General features: G+C 44.6%; 3 protein-coding genes and 1 long non-coding RNA gene across 4 annotated transcripts; all 4 read left to right on the plus strand.

Annotated features, from left to right (window-relative positions):
- Positions 1–609: 609 nt before the first annotated feature.
- Positions 610–2,127, plus strand: LOC135121330 (uncharacterized). Its single transcript, XM_064045648.1, has 8 exons — positions 610–694; positions 755–808; positions 1,151–1,228; positions 1,286–1,398; positions 1,460–1,687; positions 1,778–1,861; positions 1,919–2,054; positions 2,114–2,127. Exons 1-8 carry the CDS (start codon positions 652–654, stop codon positions 2,125–2,127), a joined length of 750 nt encoding a protein of 249 aa, XP_063901718.1. The 5' UTR covers positions 610–651.
- A 2,253-nt stretch (positions 2,128–4,380) lies between these two features.
- LOC135121319 (uncharacterized) lies at positions 4,381–4,687 on the plus strand. Its single transcript, XR_010278921.1, has 3 exons — positions 4,381–4,426; positions 4,478–4,549; positions 4,600–4,687. It is a non-coding gene; the product is annotated as an uncharacterized LOC135121319 (long non-coding RNA).
- Positions 4,688–5,117: 430 nt separating this feature from the next.
- Positions 5,118–6,548, plus strand: LOC135121331 (uncharacterized). Its single transcript, XM_064045649.1, has 8 exons — positions 5,118–5,143; positions 5,193–5,337; positions 5,392–5,734; positions 5,796–5,857; positions 5,922–6,028; positions 6,087–6,195; positions 6,250–6,391; positions 6,442–6,548. Exons 1-8 carry the CDS (start codon positions 5,118–5,120, stop codon positions 6,546–6,548), a joined length of 1,041 nt encoding a protein of 346 aa, XP_063901719.1.
- Positions 6,549–6,599: 51 nt separating this feature from the next.
- On the plus strand, positions 6,600–18,466 carry LOC135121364 (uncharacterized). Its single transcript, XM_064045677.1, has 74 exons — positions 6,600–6,699; positions 6,758–7,068; positions 7,119–7,203; positions 7,256–7,387; positions 7,449–7,571; positions 7,631–7,875; positions 7,933–8,056; positions 8,111–8,163; positions 8,226–8,273; positions 8,335–8,439; positions 8,491–8,585; positions 8,644–8,748; positions 8,805–8,902; positions 8,955–9,031; positions 9,082–9,139; positions 9,193–9,419; positions 9,475–9,548; positions 9,603–9,712; positions 9,768–10,018; positions 10,080–10,155; positions 10,214–10,330; positions 10,384–10,455; positions 10,520–10,588; positions 10,641–10,731; positions 10,789–10,863; positions 10,914–11,005; positions 11,069–11,215; positions 11,275–11,406; positions 11,452–11,515; positions 11,566–11,676; positions 11,733–11,798; positions 11,864–11,970; positions 12,032–12,120; positions 12,176–12,288; positions 12,343–12,424; positions 12,485–12,619; positions 12,680–12,743; positions 12,803–12,917; positions 12,978–13,088; positions 13,144–13,257; positions 13,313–13,380; positions 13,437–13,512; positions 13,571–13,747; positions 13,810–13,885; positions 13,946–14,003; positions 14,057–14,185; positions 14,244–14,346; positions 14,405–14,466; positions 14,528–14,609; positions 14,665–14,742; positions 14,797–14,875; positions 14,932–15,017; positions 15,070–15,171; positions 15,225–15,296; positions 15,349–15,434; positions 15,494–15,690; positions 15,754–15,901; positions 15,964–16,040; positions 16,098–16,203; positions 16,252–16,332; positions 16,392–16,481; positions 16,541–16,711; positions 16,767–16,849; positions 16,912–17,004; positions 17,062–17,159; positions 17,216–17,284; positions 17,349–17,395; positions 17,456–17,572; positions 17,625–17,738; positions 17,800–17,884; positions 17,939–18,012; positions 18,063–18,184; positions 18,234–18,292; positions 18,347–18,466. The coding sequence occupies exons 1-74, from the start codon at positions 6,601–6,603 to the stop codon at positions 18,454–18,456; spliced, it is 7,737 nt and encodes a 2,578-aa protein (XP_063901747.1). The 5' UTR covers position 6,600; the 3' UTR covers positions 18,457–18,466.
- The last annotated feature ends 344 nt before the right edge of the window (positions 18,467–18,810 follow it).

The raw sequence follows: 18,810 nt of genomic DNA on the forward strand, positions 1-18,810 counted from the left end.
AATTGAAGCTACACCCTTCAAAAAATTATAAGGGTAGTTAATTTGGTGACCTGTTTGGATTTATAACTTAGGTATCTGCACACTTCTCAGCACGTACAACTTGTTCTGGGAGTCCCCACAAAAAAAAGGTTTTAGAGCTCAAGCCGCAAAAGGGGCGGTTTCCTGGCCAGAATTAGCGGTTATACTGAGTTTCTACGAAAGTTATAAATTTTGCTCCAAGGAGACCACTTCTATGTTCGTCCTTAATAAGAGCGCTAGAAAAAGCTTTAAGGTTCTCAACCCACAAGTGGATTATCAAGTTTTTAGTGGGTAAAGTTGTTGTTTTTTTTTTATTAGATTCTTTTCTATCAAAATTTTTGGTTAATTAGGGTAATATAATTTTTGTTTGCCAATCTGTGCTGGTTATTCAACTCAGCCCAAATATAGTAAAAATATTTCGCCGAGACAAAACTTAGCGCTCGCTGGTAGTTCATCTGAGATAAGATTTTAACTCGTAAATCTTGGTTTAGGTGGCTTCAGTAAGGTTTATACTTTTCTTTTATTATAGTAGTACCTTTAGAGGAGTTAACTCTCTTGTGACTATTCTTATATAAATCTTCTAAAACCTCTTTAATTAAGATATTTCTACAATAAAGGTTGAACGTGTTCACGATGTTAGAATCTTTAGCCGCCAACTTACTAAATCGCTACATAGGTTTTACTTATCACAATGATTTTAGTATTAAGTTACTTATACCTCTTAATATTTTTTAAGGCGCTTATATTGAAAATATTGACCCAGAAAAATTGTCTATTGCTGCGTGGAAAGGTTAAACATTTTTACTATATTTTTACCTCTTTCTAGTTAACTATTTGTAAACTTTTATGTAGTTATCTACAAATATATATTCCTTTTTATTTTCCTTTTAATTGCGATATATATTATATCAATTCGATAAATTATAGTTACTTTTTTCTATTTGTAACGCAGAAGGCTTATTATATTTTAACTATTTATATAGTTTTACAAAGTTTTATTTTACTTTGCACTAATAAGTTATTGAATTTAATGGTTACACTAAGATAAATGAAGTTGTTATCACCTTTAACAGTTTAGTAATAATAAAAAAACTAACACTAAAAGTAGCTTAGCTTATAAATATTTTGTTAGGCGAAGTGTCTCTTACAAAAGTTAAGCTAAGCAAGAGTGCGCTTGATAAACTCGATCTTCCCGTGGAGGTTACTTTTGGTGAGTTTGAAGAATTTTTCCCGATGCCTTTTTTTAGCAGCCGTCTTTTTCTCATAGGCTACTTGGAAAATCTTCTTCTGAAGATTCCTTGGACCAACCTTGGCTCTAGCCCAGTACAGCTGAAGATTGACAGTCTGTTTCTCGTGGCAAAGCCAAAAGTCGAGCAAGAGGTCAAGTACTTTAAATCTCTGTGAAGGCTCTTTTTAGACATGCCGCTTGTTTATCACTCAGTACGACGAGGACAAAGAAGTTGAACAAGAATTTAGAAAGAAACAAAAACTTCTTGCCGACTTTGAGCAGAAAAAAGAAAATCTGCGAAAGGAAAAAGAAGCACAACCCACCGACAATGACCGCGACCAACCGGGAGGAATTTCCCTCATCTCTAAGATTATTAACAACATTCAAGTGCAGATATGCAACGTCCATATTCGCTATGAGGATTGTTCTTCTCTTTCGGAGGTATAGTCACTAGCTTTTTAGTGTGGTCATATAATGATCTTTTTTATTTTTAAAAATTCTATAATTATTTTTCTGGTCAAATTTACTTAGGAGTGCGTTTCCGCCGGGATCACTTTAGAGAATCTTTCTTTGCGGACCACTGATTCCAATTGGCAAGAAAAGTTTATTGACTCGGTAATGTTGACTGTCGTGCCTTATTGTTTTTGCACGCTCTAACGCCACTTGATTTAGATTCCGGCTATAACCTATAAGCTACTGACTTTGGACAACTTTTCCTTGTATATGAACAACAAGGCGTTATCTGTCTCTACGGCGGATGCCGACGGCTTTGCGGAGTCGATGAAGTGCATGATAGCTTCAGAGAAAAGTCAGTACTGTTTTGAAAGTCGTAAGCGAGTTCATTATAATTGGCATGGTAGGCCCAAGCGAGCCAACACTGAAGGGCTTGGGGCACGTATTGGGGCCACTTTCTTTTTCGGTGCGAGCCAAGTTGAACACGAGGGGCCCCCTGGACCTGAAGCAGCCCCAGCAGGACTGCAAGCTACTGCTTCCGCTTCTCCCCATCACCATAGAGGGTACGTGCCCTATCCGCCACCCAGCTTCCACTAACGTGCTGTCCTGCAGAGAGCCAGTACCGCTGCATTGTTTGCATCGCGGAAGCCTTTGAAACGTTCTGATTGGCACGATAATATTACAGTTTAAAATTGATAATTTAATGTTATTAGGGCGGAAAAAGCAAATAAATACCGAAAGTACCGTTATGGCCGCCCTTTTAACTCACCCGCGTCAAAGTTGTCTTAGCGTTGCTTGTTCCGCTGTAGGCAGTTGACTTTATTCTTTGCTTTGTTTGCAGGTGGTATTTTGCTCTCGACTGCATTTTAGCACAAGTGAAGGAGAAAGAAAGGTCGTTAGCTTCTACCAAAAATGACAGCCACGATCTTAATGAAAATTTTTGCTTACTGTAGATGCTGCTCGGCTGCGTTCTTTCAAGAAAGAAGTCTGACAAAAAAGAAGTATATCGACAGCTACATTGAACTTTCTACGAGGTTTCTCGTGTAGCGGTGACAGCCCGTTCCTGTTCGTGATGTTTACCTCTGGAAGGGATGTGGAGGCTTCTGTCCGAGAGACCCTAGAGGCGATAGAAAGACAGTATACGTTCGAGGCCATCCGCTTTTTCCGCTGTTTGGCCGACTTGCAAATGAAGCAGAAGAACATATGCAAGAAGCCAACCACTGCACGGGTGATGACTATGAACCGCCATCAGTCTACTTCCCACTTTATAAATGACTCTTACAGGGATACTATTCGTCCTGGTTGCATGGGCTCTGGTCGGGTACCAGCCGGGAGCCTGATAACTCGCAGTCGCAAAGCGGAGACGCCGTTGACCACAGCTTTTCCTTTAGCGAGGAGGATAAGAAAGAATTTTTTGAGGTGATTGGCTACTCGACTAAAGAGGAACGGAAAGGCGCCCTTCCCCACGAGGTATACAGGGTAGAACTCTGCCCTTCTCAAGCGTGTTTAGTCACTTTCATAACAGTATGCGGCTACTGCCATTGAGTTTCAGCTGGATCGGGTGTGTCTGGATCTCTATAACAATGCTGGCCCTTTCTTAAATTTGGAAGCGAACTCATTTCTTGCAAAAGCGAAGTACTTTCCTGGTAGATCCGGCTTCGACATGGTAAGTTTTATGTGTCCTCGTGATATGCAACACTAAGATTGGTGCATTACAAAAGGCATTGAAACTGGGAAGCTTTCTAATTCGCGATTTGAACTGTCACCGCACTCCATTCTCGTACATGGTGGCCCCTACCAAGCTGTACTTTACGCTTTTGTGGTCGAAGCTTCTTATACTTATCTTTAATGTCCACTCGTTTAGAGACCGACAGGAGGGCGTTTTCTTCCGACTGAAATACCAGCAGAACCCGCTAGGCGGGGAGGTCGATAAACGTCTGTTCCTGAAGTCCAAATCATTGGTTTATCGCCTCGTATTGTGTTTATTACGAGTTGGAAGGGCACGTTACTCTACCAGAATATTGTTCTGGACCCGCGGACGCTTGCACGGCTCGTTGACTTTTTTTATGTTGAGCACGGCCCTTATTGGAGTAGAGATTTGAAGGTTCCATTCTTTTTTAAGCAGTTGTTTTTGAACCACTATCGCCCACTCCGTCCTCGAGGAAACCACGACACTGCGAATGCAGAAACGGGCGCGAGTGTTGGGGTCTATAACTCGCCAGCAAGAAGCCTTGGAACTCGATATTCAACTGAAGGCGCCGAATATCGTGCTTTTTGATACGTATGACTTTTGCATTATGCATACTTCGTTATTTTATTTCCGTGCACGTGTAGCCTCCAGGAAAACGAAAGACCCCTCATCATGGCACTTGACTTGGGCTTCTTCGGGCTCAAGAGCCAAAGAGAAAAAGAAAATATATTTGTCGAAGGTTAACTGGTAGCACGCTCTTTGCCGCCGTGGCTAACACTCGCTTTTCACAGAAAAGAGTGTCGATTCACACGCGTACGACCAGTACAGGCTTTCACTCTCGAATCTTCAAGTGCGTTGAATTTTCCGTGCTGTGCTCCTTGCTGCCTCCTTAGTTGTGTTTTTGTGCGCAGATGGGCTTGTTCCCCGTGGACGGCCCAAGCAAGGATATCTCGGAAGAGTGCGCAGGAAACGACCTAACTGGCCGTCTTATAGAAAAGTTTAGTATTGACTGCCTAATATCAAAATGCAGGCAAAAAGTTAGTGACTTCTGTGTGCTTCTGAGTTTTTCATGTTAGTTCTTCGTTCAGCTGATTTCCTGCCCTCCTGTGTGCATCTCCGCTTGCCTTCCCAACCTAACAGTGGTCATATCGGACGGCCAGGTTTATGCATTGGTGCTTGGTCACGTGCTTAAAATATACAATCTTTGCAGTTGCTAGAGAGCCACCGCCTGCTTATGCATTTTGTTCGCGACTTTTACGAGTCTTGTGCCTCTTTAAAAAAAAAATCATCTGATGAAGACCAGTTCGCTCCCGAAAAAGGCTACTTCTGTAGCGCTGCACACGCCGAAGAAGAAGACGAGCATTTACTTGAGCAGGTGGTACACCGTTTCGGTTCTTGACGGCGGCTACTAAGAGGTCTCTATACTTCTTGCAGGTTTATAGTGAATTCAGCTCTGCTCCATCGCCAGCCGATGCCGCAAACACACGAATTTATTTTAGTGCGCATTTCTCAGTGAATTGCGTGTCGGTTACGTTCAGGACTTCTACGGACAGAGAGAGTAAAAGACGCAGCCGTATATTACACGCCCCTCCCCCATATGCCTTTTTAGGCGCCAAAGTGGTCGGAATCTCCTTGGAGCAGGCATCTGCTTCGACAACGCTAAAAGAATCCTCGTCGTTTTTTTGCTTTCGTCTCGGAGGCTTTCACATGCTTTATTTTCGTGGGGGCATGTCAAAGGCCGTCCTCTCGTCCAGGTGTGCAACCACCTCGAAGCACTGTTTTTTTTAATCACGCTATTTAAAGAAACGAAGGTTCCGAGGAGAGGAAAGCTCTTGTGGAGTTGCGCGCCTCCGTTGTTACTGAAAGTCCCACTGGACTCAAGTCTGTGCGCGCCGAAGTTAAATTTAACTGTCTGCAGTGCACACTTATTCCGGAGTTTGTTGAGAAGGTTGGTCCACTACCTGCCAGCCACTGAGTGATAATGACTTTGTGTGCCAACCAGTTAAGAGGAATAACAGCAGATGTCAAAGCTCGACTTATTACACAAGCGAAAGAGCGCGACCAAAGACTCAGCCTCTCTAAGAATGAAGACAAAAAACCACCCACTGCGAATACCAAAAATCCGCACAACGGGCGCTTGGGGGCCCCTGCCCTTAAATTATTGGTCACTTTTGCCGTGGAGAAGTTGGCGGTTGCCTGTGTTCAACCTTCGACTCCCGTATTCTCTTGGGTGGAACCCGGCTCGCTATTTGCCAGTGCTGTTATTGGTCAGTTGAATGTTTCCGTCCAGTACCAGAAGGATTTCCTTCAGCTGAGAGGCAACTTGACTAGCATCCGCGTGGAGGGTACGTTGTGCCAAGTTTGTAATGCTGTCGTCTCGTGGTCAATCTCCCGCCTTTGCTGCAGACCACACACGCGACCCGGACTCCTTGTACTCTGCTGTCTGTCTCAGCTCACCCAAGAGCGAGGTTTACACTAGCCATTTGGTTTACTTCTGCCACCCTACCCTCTGACCACGTGTGTTCGGGATAGGTCTTCCACTTTGAGATAGTCCGCTATCTTTCCAACGCAGACTCGAGGATATTCAGTGTAGATACGCGTTTCGTTCTTGGCGAACTTACCATTAACTTTTTCATGCGGTAGTCTTGTCTTGCTTTTCGGGTGGTGTTGTCCGCCGTCTAATCCGTTTAACTCCAGTTTTGTGATGCTGTGCAGGTGGTATGTCTCGTTATTTTGCACCCATGAGAACTTTGTGAGGTCGGTGGCGGGTGCGGCCAACAGCGCAGCGGAAGTATTAACTCAGTCGGTACGCTCTTTATTTATTGGCTGCCTGTCCGTATTTCACAGCATGGGTTACCAGGCGACCTATGTCAATATTCATGTCACCGCCGAGTGTCCGCACATTTCCTTGCCACGCAGGCAAAACAGCGCCAGTCACTTCATGCTCGACTTAGGGACTCTGAACATCTCAAACAAATTCATAAAAGATGCTGAAGATAATGGTAGCCAGCTACTTGCCCTGTTTCTCGTGGTCTTGACTTTAATGGAACAGAAATCGACGAAATTATCATCGCTTTGAAGGAAATGAGCGCTTCGTTTTGCGATGGGGCAGGGAAAAAAAGAGGAAAGACTCTGCTGGACAAAACAAGGCCTCTTTGACCAAATTATCTGTACTTGTAGCAGACCCTCTTATACTCTTATTAGCTTCAATATGACGCTGAAACGTCAACTTTCCAACGCTGTTCCAAAGTCCACGCCTCTTTTACATCTTTTGGCCACCATTTCCAACGTAAACGTCACCTTGTCTCAGGTTGACTGCCTTTTATATGCCCCCTCGCTCTCATGGTCTAAAGGTTGTCCAATCCTAGGGCGCCTATCAGTACCTCCTTGGCGTTGTCGCTGATAACCTAAACTATACTCTTGAAGAGCCCGCAGAGAAATCGTTGCCAAGCCTGTCGGAAAAACAAAGCGATCCGATCCATCAGGACGGACAAGAGATTAACGCAACTACTAAGACGTCTGGAAGCTTGCCAGACCTACTGCAAGCAAAGTTGCAGGCGTCCTTTACTCTGCCCTGCTTTAGTCTCGTGCTCAGCTACGAACCCTCGTCCGAGAATTCTTCGATGCCAGCCTACGCGTCATTTAATGAAAGGAAGTTTGTGAGAGCCGACTTGAAAAGGTTTGCCTCTTATTATACCTCCATGTCACTATTATACGAACCTCTACCAGTTTAACAGTGGAAGTAGAAAAACGCCAGGAAGACCTCCAATGTCTCGTCAGTATGGAAGGCATGAAAGTGATCGACTTGTCGCAGGTCGTTACTGGCAGGTAAAATGCGTTCTTATGGTAAACGAAGCTGTACGTAGGCGGTGGACGAGAGTGAGTACGCCTACATCCTTACGGATGAGATTTCCACGCGGGCCGGTGATGAAGGCGAGGATCTTCATCTCTTAAAAGTCACTGTTTTGCAGACCACCCCAAAGTCGCCTGTCGCCATCGTATATTTTACTTCTTAAGCAAGCTTTAAAGGGTGCAGAGTTGGTGCTTTACTTACTTTAGGCAAGTGACAGCGACGGAAGAACCGTCCGTGTGGAGTTCAGAAATGCTACGAAGCTTATTGTGAACCTCGAAACCGCAGTGCTACTTATCGATTTCTTCCAGTACAGCGAGGCACAAACCCCAGTAATCCATGTGCATTGGCGAAAGAAGACCCTTTTTCATAACCAAACAACTTTGTTAAGGCCTGGCTGACGTCCAAAAAGGAAGCGAGAACTGGCCATTCTTTACGGCCAGACACTACTCCAGAACTCGCGCAGGACATTACTCTCATGTTCAAGCGACTTTCCCTCCTACTGACCAAGAAGAGCTCTAAGGAAAACGCTCCTCTCACAAGCTTGTACCTCTTTGAGCTCGATAATTTGCACCTTTTTGTTCACCTGGGAGGCCTGTATTCCGGGGGAGTCCGCATCGACGGGGAATTTTCGAGGTTTTGCCTGTCTTCTTTGCTTTGTCTTTTTTTTTTTTTTTACAGTTTGATTGCCAGTTTCAACGTGTTAGACCTGACACGTGAGTGCGCACCCCACAAGCGCATTCTTTCCACGAGAAAAGACACTTTTGTTTTCCAATACATACAACGGGGCTTCTTCCCTCTTCCCGATATTTCGAAGGTTTATTGCTGCTTTGCCAGTGGAAAGACTTTAAGCCTTACTTATTACGCCCAGGAAAGATTTCCGGCTGCGGAGCAGGGAGATGGCACTTTGTTGCTCAAACTTAGGTTCAAGTTCTTTTTTTCTTACTTGATGGCGCTCGAGCTTCTTGTTATACTGCTGTTTTTAGCGGGGTCTCGGCTGTGTTCATGAAGCGCTTTACGGATACGTTAGTTGCGTAAGGAAAACCCACACACGCCCGCCAAAGATTTACTTTCTCATCACTTTTCGGGGAGCAGTTACCAGGCGGACTTCCAGTACATGAAGGATATCTTAGCGTTCATGCGGACAGGCGTGGAAAACATGAGCGTGAACAAAATTTACCTGAGCATAGAAATTTCAGAGTATTTTTTACGCGTTTTTGGCGGGTTTGCTTAAGAGTAACGTGCTTACAGCACCAGTGTATTCGTGCCCTGCTCCTCCCAGGACACGAGAGGCTTCGGTTTCCAGATAGGCAGCTTGCTTGTAAGGAACCAGTTTATTACGGATGGTCTCCTGCTAAATTGACCGCATACTCCCCACCTGACAACGCTTTCTATTTCCTATAGAATTTAGGACAGTGCAGGGCGGGCAAGCGTCCTGTTTGCTAGATCACATGCACGTGAGCATTGAAAATGTCACTATGTACGACGCCAAAAAATTGCCCGAATACGGTAATTCCATTCCCTTCGTACGCGCTATCTCTTGCTTAGCTCATGTACCGCGTAAGACTATAGCTTAAAAAAACGAAGAAAAATTCTTGGCGATATGGCAGTTGAGATTGTTATTAAGCGCAGAGTAGCTGGAAAGATGCAGCAGCAGCTGGCGGTCCGTTGTAGCAGCAGTACTTATCGTGAAGCTTTTCTTACCATCTATGTAGGCACCTCTTCCCTATATCGATGTTTTTGTTAATTTGGCGGAGGTAACCATAACTTTAACAAATAAGGAGTACGGCAGGTTCACATGCTGGGGTTTTTTTTTATATTATCGTATAACACCGCATAAAGACTGGTTTTGCTGCTGATGAAAAACTTTTCTGAGAAGCCGGATTATATACACTCTAAGGTCAGCTCTTCCTTGTTAATCCTTGCTTGCGTAAAAAAGCCATGGACTACCAGGACAGTGCGTTGAGCCTTCCTAATCCAGCGGAATCCCATGTGTCTAATCAAGAGGAGCAGCTATCATTGCACTTAAAGCTGAGCCTGACCAATGTGCTGCTAGAGCTATTCGATAAGCAAAAAGGGGCTCCGCTTTACCCTTTAACGCAAATGGGCATCAAGGAATCGATGCTGGCGATCGCCCAAAAGAGCTGTGGGGCTCTCTCCATTAAGTTTGACTGCAAGAGGTCGGCTTTTATATACTGTGGAACTCTGTTATAACTCTGCTTTGCGCTTTTTAAGCACTTCCGCGGTTGACACACGGCCCTCGGTGCACAGCGCTTTTAAGACTATTTTTTCAAGTGTGAGCACGAAAGGTTAACTCACGTGACAACGATCGCACTCATTAATTAACCTTTCTCCATCTGCAGAGGGTCTGTTCCATGCGCAATACACATGCAACTCCAACCAATCAGAGCGCACCCTACATCTTAAAGTTTCAGAGACGCGCATTTTTTTTGTTGTGGGCTTTTTTTTGGATGTATTGACGAATGCCGAGGCGCTATTACCTTGCGCTAATAATGATACTCCTACAGCTTCAACATTATGTCACGCCGCCGAGTTCCGAAGAGAATGGGCACCGGAAGTATGAGAAGTCTCGAGGAGCTGCCAACCCCAATGAGGGCTCCAACTTTATCATTTATGTGACTGTTGTCAGACCCGAGTTGGTGTTTCTGTTTGACCACACGGTGGAAAATACACCCACCGTTGTGGTCTCCTGCTCTTGCTCCCTTAAGAATGTCTTGAACGAGGAGGGCCACTTGATTCAACTAGGACTGGAGGCGAAGTAGTGCCTGTTGCCTGCCTTTACGGATGGCCACAACCTTACGGATATGCTTTTTCTGTAGCGAACTCACTATCGAATCCTCATGGATGGGAATAAATGCGTCCCGAAACGCTCTCCTGGAGCCCACACATGTTTCGGTGCTTATCTCAAGCGCATACCCCTTTTGACGGCAACTGTTAACACCTTTTTATTCAGCTCGAGTACAACCTTACCGCAGAGAAGAATGGAGCGATGCAGCGAAAAGTTTACGTAATGAGCGACTCTATCAAAAGCAGTTTTTCTTTAAGCGATGTGAACTTCCTGGTTTCCATGGTATCTTGGGCCTGCGTGCCTCGCTCATGGGCGGTTAAGATTGTTATGCGCAGTTGCAAGCGTACATGGCTGTCTTCCAAACTGACGACGACAAGCTTGTGGAAGCCTTAGCAGAGGAAGCACAGGTTGTTCATACTGACTGCCTAAAACCCCCGACCGATTTAAGTACAAACCACCACTTACTGGTAGCTTACCAACAAGGAACCCCAGGCACTTCTTAAGGCTGCACGCCATGACTATGCGTTTGCTCGGGAGCGAGTATGAAGAAGCGCTCTCTGTTGTTGCGCATGCTGTCATTTGCCTACACAAGGCTAAGGAAGGGGGCTTCGACCAGTTATGTACGAAGGTCGAGACAAGCGGCATCGTTACAGTCAGCCCCAAAAAAATAACCGACTTTACTGGTACCTTAGCGGGTTGTATTTGTTTAGCAAACAATTGGTTCTTATCATGGCTACCAGAGGATGAGGAGCTAAGTAGTCGAAAGTTAGAGGCACCTAGTATTATTTGCGGCGAAAGCCAGGACCCATCACCTTGTATCTTTCAGTTCTTATTGTTTTCTGGGTTCCTTTATCTACTGGAGCAGATTCCTTCCGGGACATATACCTTATAGAAGCCAGAACTCTTTCTCTCCTACTAGTGGATGACACGCGGGACATGATTATGGGTCTATTAGACGTACTCATATCCTTGTACTCAAATCAAACTTTGCGGTGCATGACTTAGAGTGCCATTGCTTAGTTTACCATGCGGGATACCCAAGGAACATTAGTACTAACTGAAGAAAAAAAGGAGTGCAACGTGGAAACGCTTCTTACCTGTGACTACTGCAACCGTTCGCTTTCCACGTGGGAGCCCGTCATTGAAAAATGCCAGTTATGCTTTCAGGTAAACTGCTGTACCGATATTCCGGCAGGTAAGCTCAGCGTGCAATGTGTTGTTGGCAGATGGAGGTTAATGCTCACAACGGGGCGGACTTGTTTACGCTGAATTCTAGAGAGAAAGTGGAATTGAATATTACCCGGACCGGTGTCTCCTTACTTTACGAAGTCCTTGGGCTTTACGAGACATCCAGAGTGGTATCTTAATGACATCGCCACGACCCACTGCATTACTTTGAGAAGCAACAAACCGCAGCCCCCTCAAACGCCAAAGTCTACAAACCTTTTGTTGTGCGCAATCTCACAGGTGTTTTTTGCCATATGTTACTCAGCGCCTCTTGGCTTATTGGTTGCTAGGCCGCCGTATGAACTTTCGGACACTATGCAGCGGTCAAGAAGGCGCGTGGAGCTTAGATCCTGGGCAGGACGTGGCCCTTAACACGAGAGACTTGAGACTCGATAGCGCAGGTTTGCTCCACTAATGATGATCGAGTTGTTTATAATGTATTTGGCGGGCTTTTTAGCTATTGTTTCCCGATACTCTGAAGAAAGTAAAATCAGAGGCTCCACCCTCATCTTTCAGCTCGAGGGTGAGGCATTCTATCAGCCGTCCAGTCATTTTGTTGAATACCTAAATTTCTGCTTCTACGGCTAGGCTGCCGCCCTCTGCCTCCCGTTCACAGCCGGAATACTGGTTGCATCGTACACGCCCTTCACGCAGAGGACCCGTCGCTTCATGACAGCTCTCTTGGCATCGTTATTGTAGCTTTTCTCTCTTTTCGGCCCACGATGAGAGACCAATGACCGTTTCTTGCCCGGTAAGATCCGCATATCCACTCTGCAGAACAACCAAACGGTTTTCGAGGTGGGCTCTCCCACTCTTGTGGTCAACGAGTTACTGGACCCCCTCAGGTTCTAGAGCATGGTGGGCGCCTGTTTTATCTGAATCGTTTATCTGTGTGTTCAGACTGGCCTTTGAGGACTCTTCCCAGACGGTAGATTTGGCGAAGCTGGCCAAAACCAATCTGCCACTGCACCTTAGTCATAGCAAGTTCAACATTCAGCCGCTCGGTGGCTCGGGTATTCGAGCATAAATGAACCTCTTTCGCTTTCACGTATGTAGTATGGCGGTAGGCTTTGAAAAGTCATCAGAGTCGTTTAACTGGGAGCTTAACAGCAACCTCTCTAAAGAGCAGTTTGTATTTATTTGTAAAAGGTCACCTAGTTTCTTTGCTCCATGCTAACTTGACGGATGTTGTCCCTGTTGTTACCACAGTTTGAGTGAAAGAGAGGCGGCACCGTATATCATTGCCATGACCTGCGAGAGTCGCTTTTCCCGAAAATATCGAACCTACGTTCTTACCTTTTTTCATCCCGTTCGACTGGAGAATGCCCTTCCGTGTGTTTTAAAGTGGTTCCTTCTATGCGAGCCTAAACTACAGCTAGTGACACGCAATGCTTCGTAATGCAGCATCACGCTTGGCAGCAACGAGCGGTTTGCCATCCAGCCCGGAAAGGCGGTGCATCCCAAGGCGGTACCTTCTTTAGACTTTTTATAACACATGGCTTTCCACGCTTAGGAGACGTTGCCTAGTGTCTTCCCGGAGAAGAAGTGAAATACCAATTACAGTTTCCGCCATACCGTCAAAGAGGTTCGCAGGTGACTGTACTGTACGAGAGAAAAGACAGTGAAAAGGGCAAGGACAGTGGTGCTGCCGTCTGTCAGTCCTCAATTTTATATAGGCCGACTATTTTTCGTGTTTACTTAGCTGCGCCCGTGGCCAGGATTCTTAGCGTTCCCTTCCGCCACACAGACGACTCGCATACTCTAAATCTAAACGTGTCGCATTTCAAGCGAGACGGTCGCGTGGAGGCCATACGTTGCTTGCTTTAGCGAGAACAGTAGCTTTTGTACTTTTTTACCGGCTTCTCCAGGTTTTTGGGTGCCGTTCTGGATGGTTAACAGGACCGGCGTTGACTTGACGTACAGACAACTCAACAGTAAAGAAACGTTTATGTCGCGATATTCCTCCTCCATTTACGAATCAGGTTCGGCGCTCTCTCGAATCAGGAAGACTTTTTTTTAAACAAGTTCTTCGAATAGTGATTATGTTTTCATGCGACGTAAAAAACCACAACAACCAAAATCCTATGTGTTTACTGCGCTGCGAGGTAAGTTTTCTTTTCATTGGTTTAGTCTATAACTGTTAGCTGGCTCTTCGGTTTAGGGCTCCGACTGGTCCAGCCCATTCATTCTGAAGGCAGCTCCTGCCGAGCCTCTCTATCTTCCTGTTAACAACGGAGGTTCTCAGCAACTTCTGACATTACGAGAGCGACTTCCTTTATAAACCGATAACTTTAGTCAACAAGGAAATCAAAGTTTCCATGCAGCAGGGCATTGGCCTGTTCAACAGGACAAATATTATTACATTTACACCGGCGTTTATGTTTTACAATCAGAGCGCATTTGATATTCATTGCATAGCCGCCCATAAGTTAGCTAAAGGGTTGCTTTCTTGCGTTCAAGTGCTATCCCCTGGTACTAAGTTACAAGGAAAAACTGTCTATATGCCTTTACTTAATATTTTCTGCGCCTGAAAGGCGAGCACTTTCCTTTTTGGCATTTATCCGATGCTAGCGAGAAGTCTATTTGTCTTCGAATTCCCGCATTAATGGCGTACGACATTTAATTTATGTGTGTACAGTGGATGTTCGACCCCAACATACTTCGACATAGAGAGCAAGATTGGTCAAAACCTTTTGCAGTGGAAACAGTTAAAAAGTTTCACGTTTTGGTAACATATACATGCATTTTGTCTATGGTTAATGCTTTATATTTTGTTGCTAGCTGTGCTCAGATGGCCTGCAGTGTGAGTATTTGAATGTGTCTGTATCTTTAAACAACGGAGTTTTCAGCGTAGTATTTGGCTACAAAAATTACTTTGGAATGCCTCTTCTATTAAAAAATAGGACTGGCGTTCGATTTTATTATTTTCTTTAAGCACCTGTGGCCTAAAAAAATCCGCTTGCATTAGTTTTGCGTGGAATATCAACAAAAAGGAGGCAAGTTCGTTCAAATTCTCCCCCCAGAAAGACAAGTTTGCACATCTTTGGAGTACTACTCCCTCTCTACCAAAGGTGCACTTTGACGGAACATCCTTACGCGCTTTAACAGTGTAAACTTTATATATTTCAGAATTGCTGCTTTGGAACAGCGACTGCCGGCGGGGCTCACTCGTTACGCTATCTTTAGACCTCGTATTGCTCTTTAAATTATTTATAAATAAAGCATCCCATGATAAATAAATGCTCCGTGCAGTCCGAAAAGGAGCAAGTCTTTTCATTTCCAATATTCTGTCGTATTCGAAAGAATGGGTTGGTGGTGTCCGCAACGACCCAAGGTGCTATCTACTAGAAGATCTAGTAAATCCCAGCGTTGAATACACTACGCCTCAGGTTCGTCTAAGGAGATTCAGTTGATTCTTGAAGAAGCAAGCGCCTCTTCTCGACAGCTTTGGTGCTTTAAAGATAATGGTGTTTACTTTTTTTTGACTCTCCTTTTCGTTATGTTCTACCCCTGAACCGCAGGAACTTTGTATAATAAAGCATTTGACGCTTGTCTTGGATACGAAAGCGGCAAGTTTTTTTTGGAATGCCCTACGAAGAAGTATTCCTTCGGCCTTGACTGATTATATGCTGCTCCCATGGGCGACTGTTTCTTAGGTCTCTTTGCACCTGGAAAGTCACGTCTTCCTACTATATTCACCTCTGCTCGGGATCCAAGCCCAGCAACGTGTTTTTGAAAAACGGTACTACAGAATAACATCATTAATAATACTCTTACATGCTATGGACTTGCAGACGTGGCAGATTCTAAACCAGGCGGGCTTGTTACATGCCAACCACTAAGTTCCTCATCTGAGCGAAGTGCGTTTGTGTTTGACATTATTCCTGTTATGCCAGGTACTATTACTCCTCCTCCCTTTAATCAACATAATAAACGTGTTTGTGTGTAGGGACGGGAAAGTTTAGCGTAACCATTAATTCCTTTGGCCCTCTAAAAGAGCTTTTCTTATGCGATTTGCCTGGTTTGTTTAAAGTTTTTCGAAATGATTTCCTACTCACAGCACTTCATCGTAGGGAACCACAGCCCTCAAGCTGGTCGAGGCTCTTCTCAAAACAATTCGGTCAAGAGTGGCAGCCTTTTATTCTCGCCAACCAGAAGGGTGAGTGATCTTGCTCATCCTCCAGCCTTAGCGTTTACTTATTTATGGGGGCGGTAAAGTTTGAAGTAAAAGCGAGCTTCGGCGTTTCATTGATCGACGACAATGCCTTTGAACTGGCCTATGTTAGCCTCAAGGACTTCTTTGCGGTAATTGCCACGGCTAAATCGTCTGCCAAGTTCTCTCTGCATGTGAGCGCAGTGCAAATTGATAATCAAATATTCTCTCAACCGACCCAAAAACTCCCAAATTATAAAACGTTTGTCAGTTTATATCGGTCCTGCACCACTTTTTCAGTCAGGGGCCTTTCGGGTATATGCAGGGTAATATTGGCTCCAATGAACCTACAAAGAACGGATTCCAGAAAGAAAAACTCTAGTACGCCATCCGGCTCTTCGTCTAGCTCGAGCCAGACTTCCATTGCGGAAAGCGAAGGGTCTTCTCTTAACAGGCTTCTCTCTGCGTTAGAGGCACCAGCTCTACTAGGGTATTGCCTGTTCAGTGTCGTCGCTCATGTGTTTTATTTGCACAGGGACCCTTTTTAAAGTTTTCTGGCACGATGAACTTTGATGACCAAACAGGGAATACTTTCTGGGACAAAATATTTTTGTAATGGAGTGCACATGAGCTTACCCTGAAAAGATAGAATGTTGCCCTTTTTTATAGGCAAATGCAAAGCTTTTGCTTGTCAATGAATGAGGAGTTTTTATACAGAATCATTCACTTTCTTCGCTCTGTGAACAATTTTCAAGCTCAACCTAAGAGCAGCCAGGTCCTTTTTTGCATGTCTCATTGCATCTCTTTTTCTAGTGCTCTTTAGGACGGACGCACCAAAGGCTCCAACTCTCTTGCTTTTTTGGAGTCTAAAGAAATTAGCTCCCCGGAAGACAATGGCCAAAAGGCGAGGATTGCTCGCTACTTCTTTTTCTTTAAACCTCTAACTGTATACGCCATTGAAAGGGTTTAATTTATCTCGGCTCTATACTAATCCAAACGATTGGTTGTTCGGCCTCTCTCCGACGTTCGTTCGAGCTCACCATACCTTTGAAGGTTGTATTTCCCCGCCTTTTGTGTGGCCTTTAGTAAGTCTTCCCTTCGTCTAAAAAAAGGAATTTGAAGAGCTTAAAGCGAGTAGTGGCATTCCAACTGTTGTCTTTTTCAAAGACATGTTTCTCGAGTTGCGCAAGTTCCAAATTGACAGCGCCATGAACACCGTTCCCGAGCTGTTGGCCATTGTTAAAAAGCACTACCTCACACAACTTCTCGGACACTGGTACAAGGTATACCAAGCAGAGACCGGGCCCGACTAGCTTCCTTACCGCCCCTTCCTTGAAGATATTTGCGGCCGCGGATATTTTTGGAAATTTCGGAGGAACGCTAAAAACCTTTTCCAAAGGCGCCGGAAACATTAAGGAGGGGTACTTGTTTTCACTGTAGCGCAAGGGGGTTTATTTTATGACTCCGCTCTCGACTTTCAAAGGTTTCTCTCTAAAAATATCGGTGATGCTGGTGAAAATCTTGGCAGGGGGGCGGGCGATCTCTTATTGGGTGTTAGCGGCGGAATCTCTCATGGGTTAGCCAATTAAACGTGTTATAGGGGACACTGAAAGGTTAACATCGAGTGTACCAGTGTATCGGCGGTGAGCGGCGCCATCTCTCATGGTTTTGCAAGTGCGACTTTTGACGAGCGGTACAAGCGTGACCGCCATCGAATCAAGCATGAGAGCGGTGCACCTTGTTTTACAGCACGCCTCTCAAGTCTTTGCTCACCAACTGACCCATAGAGAGCAGAAGTGACACAGTGAAGGGCGGGCTCACCATGCTCGGAAAAGGGTTTTACAGTGGGCTCACAGGTGACCATCACCTACTCATTTAGCGATTGATGTGTAAATACTGATTGCCTTTTTGTCATTAAAGGCATCTTTACTCAACCATTTAAAGGAGCTCAAAAGGAGGGCGTAGAGGTAAAATTACGTTCTTGAAACGCCTAAGAAAGAAACTTGTTCTTTTTACGGGGACACAAGGGTTTTGCTAAGGGCATTGGGAAGGGTCTGGTCGGAATCGTGACGAAACCCGTTAGCGGCGTTTTTGATCTCACGGCAGACTTGACAGCAGCCGTTCGGGACAGCGCCATTCAAATGGTTGCAATCACGATTCCTCAAGCATTTTACTGTTTGACTCGCAATGCTCTAGAAAATACCTCAGTACCAACCAGAGCGTCTTACTCGGTACATTCCGCCCAGTCGAACAGTCTGCCCCTACGACCCTGAGGCCGCCATGGGCCAGCGTGTCCTCTGGAGCATAATAGTAAGCAGTAGGCATGGCACATTTCTCGAACCCACCGCGCCACCTCATTTCTACTATGTAGGTGCTGGAACAAAGGGAGGCGGAAAGCTTTCCCTTGGAAACAAATGTTTTGCTGCAAGAGACTTATCTTAAGCTCTTTGCTTTGGGTAGAGCTTTGGACCGTTTACAAGCTTAATATACAATATATATGCTTTTGGTAGAAAATCAGTTTTACTTAATGACAACTACAAAACGCATTCTACTCCTTAGCGTAAAGAACTTGGACAAGGGGAAGGTAAAAACTCTCCAAACTTTAGTTGTATGATAGTATTCACTTTTTTTAAGGTCAATTATCACGTAGAGAAAAAGGTTTCCTGTAGCGATATTCAAGCTGTTGGAGTGGTAAGGGGCGTTACAGTTTCAATAAAATACTGCGTAAAGTTAGTAGAGAAAAGAAAGTTTTCGAGGTAACTTATTTATACAATGACGAAGTGATGGAATTGACTTTTTTCACAGTCATTTTATATCCCGCCGGCGCTCCAGCCACCTTGAATTCTATGAATGGTTTATAGAGGGTACTTAATTGTCAGTGGGTCAACCCGAATTCTTTTTAATAGCTCTGAATGTAGCCGGAAATGAACAGGATGCCTCGATACTTAGTGACGCCATAAAAAACGCTGTGTCTACGAGTAAGCAAATCGAAGAAAATACTTTACAACTGGAAGCTTCACAGAGCTAGCGGATGCCTACTTCCTATCTTTACAATAAAAGTGTTTAAATCTTTTGAAAAATTGGTCAGTCTATATTTATTACGTAAAGCTACAGTAATCGCATTTTCGATCATACCAGTCAATAGGTTATAAAAAAATGTATAAACAACTCTTTAAATAACTTAGATGAAGTAAAGTGATAGATGTTAATACTATTTAGCTCAAAACGTTATCATAGAAAGAGCAATATACTGTTTAACAGCTTAGCACCAAACGGAGAAAGCGGGCCGGAACGCATCTCACCTTTTAATCCGCTCTGGTCTTTATAAACACAGTTGGTCAGCTTTAATATTTATGCAACAACCTCATGAACGGATTAAACG

This window comes from Zophobas morio, unplaced genomic scaffold, assembly GCF_036711695.1.
Source record: "Zophobas morio isolate AGI-343-1 ecotype UQ-CSIRO unplaced genomic scaffold, CSIRO_AGI_Zmor_V1 ptg000568l, whole genome shotgun sequence".
NCBI lineage: Eukaryota > Metazoa > Arthropoda > Insecta > Coleoptera > Tenebrionidae > Zophobas > Zophobas morio.

Coding starts and splice junctions, on each gene's coding strand:
- LOC135121330 (XM_064045648.1), top strand. CDS start 652: ATGTTAGAATCTTTAGCCGCCAACTTACTAAATCGCTACATAG. Junction 695..754: donor CTTACTAAATCGCTACATAG/GTTTTACTTATC, acceptor ATATTTTTTAAG/GCGCTTATATTGAAAATATT. Junction 1,688..1,777: donor ATTGTTCTTCTCTTTCGGAG/GTATAGTCACTA, acceptor AAATTTACTTAG/GAGTGCGTTTCCGCCGGGAT.
- LOC135121331 (XM_064045649.1), top strand. CDS start 5,118: ATGTCAAAGGCCGTCCTCTCGTCCAG. Junction 6,029..6,086: donor ACCATTAACTTTTTCATGCG/GTAGTCTTGTCT, acceptor GTTTAACTCCAG/TTTTGTGATGCTGTGCAGGT. Junction 6,392..6,441: donor AAAAGATGCTGAAGATAATG/GTAGCCAGCTAC, acceptor TTAATGGAACAG/AAATCGACGAAATTATCATC.
- LOC135121364 (XM_064045677.1), top strand. CDS start 6,601: ATGACGCTGAAACGTCAACTTTCCAACGCTGTTCCAAAGTCCACGCCT. Junction 11,006..11,068: donor TGATTATGGGTCTATTAGAC/GTACTCATATCC, acceptor GCCATTGCTTAG/TTTACCATGCGGGATACCCA. Junction 13,089..13,143: donor CGGTCGCGTGGAGGCCATAC/GTTGCTTGCTTT, acceptor CGGCTTCTCCAG/GTTTTTGGGTGCCGTTCTGG.